This window comes from Sus scrofa, chromosome 17 (assembly GCF_000003025.6).
Source record: "Sus scrofa isolate TJ Tabasco breed Duroc chromosome 17, Sscrofa11.1, whole genome shotgun sequence".
In the NCBI taxonomy this organism is placed as follows: domain Eukaryota; kingdom Metazoa; phylum Chordata; class Mammalia; order Artiodactyla; family Suidae; genus Sus; species Sus scrofa.
The window spans coordinates 31,933,372-31,943,017 of NC_010459.5; the positions used below are offsets into that span (position 1 = coordinate 31,933,372).

At 52.7% G+C, this 9,646-nt stretch overlaps 1 protein-coding gene across 1 annotated transcript; it reads left to right on the plus strand.

Moving 5' to 3' along the window:
* On the plus strand, positions 1,485–5,092 carry SPEF1 (sperm flagellar 1). Its single transcript, NM_001195369.1, is given in 7 exon segments — positions 1,485–1,747; positions 2,856–2,967; positions 3,299–3,455; positions 3,641–3,680; positions 3,836–3,896; positions 4,065–4,191; positions 4,291–5,092. Coding segments are annotated over 7 exon segments (714 nt in total). The 5' UTR covers positions 1,485–1,638; the 3' UTR covers positions 4,399–5,092.

Genomic DNA, 9,646 nt, shown 5'->3' on the forward strand with positions numbered 1-9,646 from the left:
TTCCCTGCCCCCACCTCCTTGCGGTTCTTCCTCTCTCCACCCTGGAATGTTGGGGGGCAGGGGCGGCGGTGGTGGCAGGTATCCAAGTCATCTTTTTAAACAAGAAGGTGGAGTGACTGTTCCACACTTGGCCTTCCGTACCTCTGGTGTTCCAGGCCTTGAAGACTTCAAAGCTAGGTAACAGCAAAAAGAAGTTGGGATTCCCAGCCCCAATGGGGTTCCCATCTGAGCCCTGGAGGATGGGACAGAGAAGCCCAGCCTACCCCCTGGCCTGCTCTGGAGTAAGTAGAGGCGAGCCGTGTCCTTCTCCCCGTGTGCCCCTGACCGATCCAAGTCCACCTCAAATACCAACAAGGCAGATCACTTCCATTTGTCTCCTGCCAACAACACCTCTTGCTGAAACAGGCCATCTCATTAATCAGCTCACATTAACAGGGCTCTTGCTGTGTTCCAGGCTCAGTGTTAAGTGCTTAAATGCTCCCAAAGCCCCCGTGAGGTAGGTAAAACTGTGAGAAAACATGTACAGGAGGTTCAGTAGTGCGCCCAGAGGCACACCACTAGTCTGGCAGAAGCAAGCTCTCTCCCAGGCTGACCCTAGAAGTGCCCTTCACTAAGGAATTCCTAACCCTGACCGTATTCCTAAAGGAGTTGGTTACTGACTCTCGGGTTTAGGTTTTCTAGCACGTTGGTCTGTGTGGTAGGTTCATTTTTAAGAGTTTGTCTTTTCTGGCATGGAATAAATTTTAATATAAAAAGTGAAAAAACAAAAACCCAGTTTCTAACAGGCAGAAAAATAGCTCTGAGCGGGGGATGAGTGCTGTGTAAATGTCTAAAGGAGCTCTTGAAGCACCTGTACCCCAAACATAGGTCTTCTGTAAGTATTCTTTCCCTTCTCCCTATTATCTGGAAGGGATAAGTAGGTGAGAACCATCCCCGTTTCACGGAGGAAATAGGGTTAGGAACTTGACCTGAGCTCTAGTGTTCTCCCCGAGAGTCAGGGTTACATGTGAAATGCCCCACCAGGATACTACTGGAAGGGGGGGATGGCGAGCAGTTTTATGGGAATGCCCATATGAGCCCAAACCTTCAAGGGGGGACCTGGCAATGAGGCGCTGACACAGCTTTTCACACAGTCCAGTTGTGAAGTAGCGGGTGGCTAACGATGGACCCCCAGATTAAGCTGACAAACACTGGGATGCTACCCTTCACTTGGAACTGATTGCAAAAGGACCCTGGACGGGGATCCTAGCCCTGGGCATGCTGAGGGTTCTGGAAGCCTAGTTGGCTTTGGCAGGTCCCAGACTGGGCCAGTGTCTGGTCAACAGGTGGCGTGAACACAGAGATGATTTCTTGGGAGGCGGGGAAGACCGACGGCCTTTTCAAGCTGGGGCCTGAGAGGAGGTAGCGGGACAGGAAAAACCACAACTCCCAGAAGCCCCTGCTCCTTGGCGAGTCGGGCCATGGTTGCCATGGTTTCGGAAAACAATATGGCCGCTCCCAGCTGGGACGCGAGTGTTTGGGTTAGAGAGGCAGAGTACTCGGGCGGCGGCAGTGGCGAGAGAGGAAGCTTTTGAGGGATTGTGAGGTTGAGGCTGGACGCTACACAGCTGGAACGGCCTGACCTTCCTGAGGGCGCCAATGGCAGGCAGCGTGGACGAGGAAGCGCTGCACCAGCTGTACCTGTGGGTAGACAACATCCCTCTGTCCCGGCCCAAAAGAAATCTCTCTCGGGACTTCAGTGACGGAGGTGTGCGCCCCAGTGTGTGTGTGTGTGTGTGTGTGTGTGCGCGCGCGCGCGTGCGCGCCTAAGTGTGTCCTGTATGTCTGTGTGTATCTATACGTTCTGTCCTGTATGTACGGGTGTAGGGGGGGGTCTGTGCACAGATGTCTCTTTGTGCTTGGGTGCTTGTGGTGGCAGGGGTGGGAGTGCGTTGGTAGGAAGGGTGTCTGACCATCTCCTAGGACTTCAATTGTAGAAGTGTGCACCTGTGGGAATGTGGGCATGTGTGTCCATATTTACGTCTATATGTTCCAACCTTTATGCATGTGTGGTTTATGGGGTGTGTGTGTTTGAATCTGTGACTCCCTCCTGGGACTTTAATGACTAAGATGTGTGTCTGCGTATGTATTTGTGCACCTGTTTGTGTGTGCATGCTTATTGCTGTTTTCTATATGTCTTGTGGGAGTCTGATCATGTGTGAGTTCACATTTGTGTTGACATGTTCTGTCCTGTATGTATGGAGGGGGTCTTGTGCACATGTGTGTTTTTGTGATTGTGTAGGTGTCTGTGTGTTGAAGATTGTCTCCTAGGATTTTAACAACAGAAGTAAGCATCTCTCTGTGTATATATTCGTGCATATGTGACACTCTGTGCTTCTGTATGTGTATGTTGGTGACAGGCTCTTGGAACTCTAGTGATGGAAGTATATGTCTGTGTATGTGTTTCTGCATGTGTGTGTGTGTGTGTGTTTCTATGTCAGTTCCTAGGGTGAGGCCCCAGGCTCCTGAAGGGCTCTCTTAGAGACTTATTCTTCTTTTAGAGGCTTATTCTCCAATAGAGGACCAGAGACTTTAGTTTCCGTAAGCCCTGGGTTAATAGCAAAGGCATGTAGCTCCTCTGGGGTATGCTGGAATATTGGTCTCTGGCTGATCACTAATCTTGCTTTCTTGCCTCCCCTCCTCCACCACCCCTCCCTCCACATCATCCTTCTCCCTTTCCTCATCTCCACCTCTCCACTTGGCCCCACTGCACTGCCACCCCTGATTCTCCCACCCCACCCATTTTTTTCTCCTTCCTCCTTCTCCCTTATCCATCCCCACACCTGCCATGTTTGCTCCCACTCCATCTCCCTCAGTCCTGGTTGCAGAGGTCATCAAGTTTTATTTTCCCAAGATGGTGGAGATGCACAATTATGTCCCTGCCAACTCTCTCCAGCAGAAGCTGAGCAACTGGGGTCACCTGAACAGGTAGAAGAATACCCGAGCCCCTACCCTGGGATCCAAGGAAGGGCCCCCAGCCCCTCCACCTCTTATGGTCTTCACAGCCCATGCTGGTGCCTAGGTGGGAGGGGACAATGCAGACGGAATCTGGTAACAAAATCAAGGGACTCTTCTTTGGAGGAGGTGAAAAAGACCCTTGAGATGCTCAACCACTGGGCTCAGATTGGGTGCCCTTCCATTCTCCCAAGGCTGTGCACTGAAGAGCTGCAACTGCTGCACCCCCTTTTCCCCCCCTCACCCCTCACTTCATCCCCCCAGGACCTAGTCCACCATCCCTGTGTCTCCCCCCACCCCCCAGGAAGGTGCTGAACAAATTGAACTTCTCGGTACCAGAGGATGTGATGCGTAAGATCGCCCAGTGCGCCCCGGGTGTGGTGGAGCTGGTGCTCATTCCTCTGAGGCAGCGCCTGGAGGAGCGGCAGAGGCGAAGGAAGCAGGGCACAGGCTCCTTACAGGTGCCATCCCACGCTAGCTTCTGGCACTGCTCTGGGGGAGTTTCCCAGGCAGCAGAAAGCTCTGCCTTCTGCTCTAAGTGAGGGGAAAGGGTGCCTGGCTAGAGGGAGGCTGACAGGGGTGGGGATGGGGGATTCCTTGGGGATGGCAGCCTGAGCTCACAGCAGACCCCGGGGGGTTTTTCCAGGAACTGGCTCCCCAGGATGGCACTGACTACATGGATGTGGGTAAAGTGGCCTTTGCTTGTCTTTCCTCCCAGGAGGAGCTTTCTTCCCCGTCCTTCCTTCCTTCCTTTGGGGGCAGGGGCGGGAGTGTGGGAGGGGGAGGAGAGGAAAAAAGGACTCTAGCAGAGTTACTTTACTCCTCCACTTGCCTGTCTCAGGTTTGTCCCAGAAGGCCCGAGGGGAAGGTGCCCCAGACCCCCAGGGAGGGGGACAGCTCAGGTAAGGAAGCTGGGACTTCCTGCCCTTACCAAGCCTGGTAATCTCCCCGAGTAGACTAGGAGATGAGGGTTGCACCTGGAAAGAGGTAGGGAGAGAGGGGAGGGAGGGCTGAAGGTGGGAGGGGTAGCCCTGAGATCCTAGCCTCAGGTGAGCTACTTCTCACTCCAGGACAGGCCGGCTGCCTGGGCCCCGGCCATCACCGGGGTATAGCCAGACGCTTCAAGGCGACCCAAGCTTCGTCCTCCAGATCGCTGAAAAGGAGCAGGAGCTGTTGGCTTCACAGGAGACTGTGCAGGTGAGGGCACATTGGCAAAGTGCCGGGAACTGGGGCCAAGGAAGGCAGGGGCAGGAGGGAGCGGGCCGCTGAGCTTGACCTCTGCACCACTCGGCCCAGGTCCTGCAGATGAAGGTGAGACGCTTGGAGCACTTGCTCCAGCTCAAGAACGTGCGCATCGAAGACCTTTCCAGGCGGCTCCAGCAGGCGGAGCGTAAGCAGCGGTGAGCCGAGGTCCCGACCTCATGGGGACATCCTCATATCCACCAAGGCCCAGATGCCACAACCGACACACCCACGCACCGACGGACAGATGGTCAGGAAGAGACAGCGGCTCCAGTGAGCCTCTTGGAACACGAGCGCCCCTCTTCCTTGGGGTGTAGGTGAACGTGGGGGGATGGTGGGACAGGAATCCTCCAAGTAGAGCCCAGAGACTGAGCCGTCTCCTTCTACTCCATCTGGGTCAGGTGGATGGACTGCTTTCCAGAACCTAAAAGCCACATGCAGAGACCTGCATGCACCCCAAAGCATTGCCTAGCAATGGGGGCTCCACCTTGGTGCTCCCTGTGCTGGGCTTTGGGGGGTGGTCCCCCCACTTGGTCCACACCCATAGAATCGAGCCCCTGCCCAACTCTCAGGACAGTGGTGTCTCCATCCAGGCTAGTCCTCTGTACCCTTGGCCATGAGGGAAGCTGCCCCAGACCACTGAGGGGCTTCCTTGCCCCTCCTGGGCACTCACCTGGGACCCAACTGAAGGCTGGAGAGTCCAGCAGCTGAAGAGGAAGGGGTGAGGAGCTCAGCCAGGAGTGGGGAAGACATGGGCTGTGCCTGTTCCAATTGCCCTCCCCTCCCATGGGGTATGTTGTGAAGTTCTGGGGGCTCTGGGTCTGGGTTGCCCCCATTAAAGATATGCTCTCCCTGCCTTCTCTTCTCTGAGGGCAGTGAGTTCCTGTCCCCCTTGAGTGAAAGTGGAAGAGCCTGTGGGCCCAGAGTGGATCTCACCTTGTGGATGGCTGGGCCCTGAGTGGCCACTGCTTGGTCGGGTGATGATGCCACCAGAGGTTAGGTCTTGTGCACTAGGACAGTCTGACTTCTAACTCTGGCCTTAGACTACCCTCCAGTATCCTCTAACCCAACCACAAACTCAGGCTTCATATTCTCCCCATATGTAGCCACACCATCACCCTCAACCCTGCTTATAGACTCAACCCTAAATTTGTCCTCTACATGACTCCCAATTCTGCTCACAGACTGAGCCCAAGTTCTGTGGATCAAGGGTAAGCTTGACTTCCAACCCTGATCAAGATATCATGGCCTTCGTGTGACCCTAACTCTGATCATCTACTGACCTCCCCGTAACACTGAACATTTGAAAATCCTGAGATCCCACAGCTCTATTCCTAGGCTTATACTCAGCGTACTGAGGGGAAACTGAAGCTCTTGTATCCTGTGTTCTGGGACCCATGTACTGCAATGTTCATAGCAACTCTTTGTAATAGCAAAAGAACTAAAAAGACCTTGTATTAGCTATCTATTATTATGTAACAGACTGCCACAAACTTAGTGGCTTTTCTGTGGGTCAAGAGTTCAGGCATGGCTTAGCTGGATCCTCTGCTTCAGGGTTTCTCACAAGGCTGCAATCAAATTGTGGTTGGCCAAAGCTGTGGTCTCACCCGAAGGCTTGACTGGGGAAGGACCAACTTCCAAGTTCACTTGGTTGTTGACAGTTAAGTTCCTTGTGGGTCGATGGACTGAGGGCTTGCTTTTTTGCTGGTTATTGGCTGGTGGCTGCCCTCATTTCTTTGCCATGTGGCCATCTCCAATGTGATAGCTTACTTCATCAAAGCCAGCAAAGGAGTTAATAGAGTCAGCTAGCAAGATGGAAGTTACAGTCTAATGTAATCACAGAAGTGACATCCATCACATCTGTGGTATTCCATTTATTAAAAGTCATTAGGTCCAGCCCACATTTCAGGGGAGAGGTACACATGGGTGTGAATACATAGATGGCAGGGATAACTGGGAACCATTTTAGAAGCTGGTGACCACAAGGATAAAAAAAACAACAAAAGGATTAAAAAGTCTAGGACAGTGTTATTTAAGAAGCAGAGGGCTTATTCATTCTATTGTTGATGGACACTTGGGTTGTTTACTGTTTGGGGCTATTACAAATGATGCTATTTGTCTTTTGGTGTATAACTAAGAGGGGAATTGCTGGTCACAGGGTTGGCATTTATCAGTTTTATTAGCCATTGCCAAGCAGTTTTCCAACAAGGTTATAGTTGTTTAATTTTTATTAGAAAGAATGGAGTCCAGAGGAGTTCCTGTTGTAGCACAGTGGAAACATATCTGACTAGGAACCATGAGGTTGTGGGTTCCATCCCTGGTCTTGATCAGTGGGTTAAGGATCTGGCGTAGCTGTGAGCTGTGGTGTAGGTGGAAGATGCGGCTCAGATCCTGTGTTGCTGTGGCTGTGGCATAGGCTGGCAGCTGTAGCTCCAATTGGACCCCTAGCCTGGAAATCTCCATATGCCGCAGGTGTGGCCCCCCCAAAAAAAGGAGTCCAGAAAACCATGTTTTTTAGGTTTTTGTTTTGTTTTTCCATGCCTGTGGTATATGGAAATTCCACAGCTGAGGATAGAACCTGGGTCCCAGCTGTGACCCAAGCCACAGCTGTGACAACGCCAGATCCTTAGGCTGCTGAGCCACCAGGGAGCTCCCAGAAAACCATGTTTGAAGCTGGAGTGGATGCCTTACATGTGTTCAATCTATTTTCTTTTTCTTTTTTTTTTTTTTTTGCTATTTCTTGGGCCGCTCCCGAGGCATATGGAGGTTCCCAGGCTAGGGGTCGAATCGGAGCTGTAGTCTCCGGCCTACGCCAGAGCCACAGCAACGTGGGATCCGAGCCGCGTCTGCGACCTACACCACAGTTCATGGCAACGCCAGATCGTTAACCCACTGAGCAAGCGCAGGGACCGAACCCGCAACCTCATGGTTCCTAGTCAGATTCGTTAACCACTGCGCCACGACGGGCACTCCCAATCTATTTTCTTAACCTGGAGTTACTCCCAATTCCGCCTCATACTGCCCCCCTCTCCATAGGGGCTGAGGCTTCCCTCAGTCATCTGGCTCTGGTAGGGCTATTTGCACAGGAAGTCCCAGGGCCTGGGCACCACTCTGATGTTGGCCCACCCTCTTCTTGGTATGCAGGTTCATTGGGCTTCAATGGCGCAGCCATGTACCTTCTACCCTGACCTCCTGGCATGAAGGGTCTCATTTCCTACTAAAGGCTTTCTGGAACCAACTGCTCTTAACATTGTGGCTTTGGAGCCTTCCCTGGGCATGGAAAGTAGTATCCCCAGGCATGGAAACCTCTGATTGCAGATCCTCCCAGTTGGCCAGGCAGCCAGGCTGCTCAGTGCTGGGGAATGTGAGGAGTGTTTGGCAGGGACAAGAAACCACAGTTCTTTTTGTCTTAGCTCCTACCCTAAACCATGAGTGCCTTTAACTCCAGAGCCTCCCATAGTAACTTGATCATCACATACACTTAGTCAATATTTGTTGAAAGGAGTTGACAATTAAGAAATAGCCCCAGGCAGTGCACAGTTAACAGCTAGTCCGTGTGTTTGAAAGAACCGAGTTCCCCTTATGGCTCACTGGTAATGAACCCAACTAGTATCCATAAGGACGCGAGTTCCATCCCTCGCCTGGCTCAGTGGGTTAAAGGTCCGGTGTTGTTGTGAGCTGCAACGTAGGTTGCAGGTAAGGCTCAGATCTGGCATTGCTGCGCAGTTCAGATTTGATGCCTAGCCTGGACACTTCCTTATGCCATGGGTGTGGCCCTAAAAGAAGAAAAAAAAAGAAAGAAGAGAATGCTTACCAGGGATGGATTTAAGAAGTTAGTTAGAAAGACATAAAAGGAAAGGCTTAATCTAGTTTGAAGGGAGGGTGAGTTCTGTCTAGGAGAGGTGAGTAGGAAGGGCATTCAGGTGAGAAGGTAACATAAGGAGGGGATTCAAATGTCTGCCTAGACCTAGATTGTAAAATAAATGTGAGAAAATAGGGACTGGTAAGGACTATGGCAAATTGATGGTCTTTGGGGCCAGGCTGGAATTGAGTCCAAGTTGTTAGTTCTGATATTTCAAAAGAGGAGGAAGAAGAGGAGGAGGAAAAATTAGAATTTTTAAAAGTCCCATGTGGGCTAAACAAAACATGTCTGTAGCCTACTTTGGGCGGTACTGTCTGCCAACTTTAGACCTTGAAGTTGGGTAGTGAGAAAGCATTTGGCAAGAGTGGATGAGAGTGTAAATTCTCCCAAAGACCGCGCTGGAGGGCAGCATCTCAAACATCAGAGCATCACCCAAAATGATGCTAAAAAGTTTAAGGGTCTTCTGGAAACAGTCCCAGAGCACGGAGCATTTTAGAGCAGGGGAGGACTGATGGAAACAATAGCTCAGGAAGATTAATGTGCCAACGGTGTTGACCAGAGACCAGAAGATAGGTTAGTGGCGACAGGGATCCAGCGGAGGGTAGGAGCCTTGAGGGCTCCGCAAAGGCACAGACCCCGGTCTTTCTGAAAGGAATCTAATCTAACCCGTATCATCTTTTGCCTAGTTATGTTGGAAGGGGGGGTCCGTTCCCCGCAGGCACTTTATGGACCCCGTTCCAGGCAGCGAAATGGGGGGAGTGTTGTTCAATTACGGGCAGGTGGGGCAGCGGCTAGAACCCCTAAATGTCCGAGGGCCACGTTTTCGCTCCAGGCTCTGTGCAGGCGCCCACATCCCACCCATCCCGCGGCGCTGACCTAGGCGCATCCCTTTGCCATGGCGACCGCCTCCATGGAGACCAGGAGGCTGCGGTCCTCCGGGACGCCTGCACAGGTTCTCCCAACCCCCACCCCGCGTGCCTTCTTTGTTCTGATGCTTATCCAGGCTGACAGGGCTCCCAGGACGCATCTCAGGTCCTCGCGGGTGCGCTTCCTCCGAGGCAGGGGGATGGGACGGAAGAAACCAGTGTATTGCAGAGCGGGAAGGATGAAGGGTTCCTCCGCTCCGGGACAGACCTTGCGATGTCCGTAATCGACTGCTATTGCAGGCTCGGAAGCCTAGAAAGAAAGGCATCTTCAAGTGCCTGACCTGGCTCTGAGTCCCGCGTTACGGCCGCTTAAAGGAGCCGAGCCTAGAGAAAGCCCCTTCCAAGTTGGGCGGAGACGGGAACTGCAAACTCCGAGGCTGAAAGTGAACGTGGGCAGGGCCTATTCAAGGCGCTTCTTCCTTAACCAGTCCCTGCGGCATCTTGGCCTCTAGCCAAAGCGGGCGGCCCAGCTAACTTCATCGCGAGAAGTCGCCGGGCCCTTGGGCATGGGTTTGTACAGCGCAGCCGCAGGGCCTTCTGCAGGTGACGCAGAGGCGCATCGCCAGTTGGCGGTTCTCTGGCGCCCGCTTATTGGTTCGAAGCGCCCTCGCCCCACCCCCAA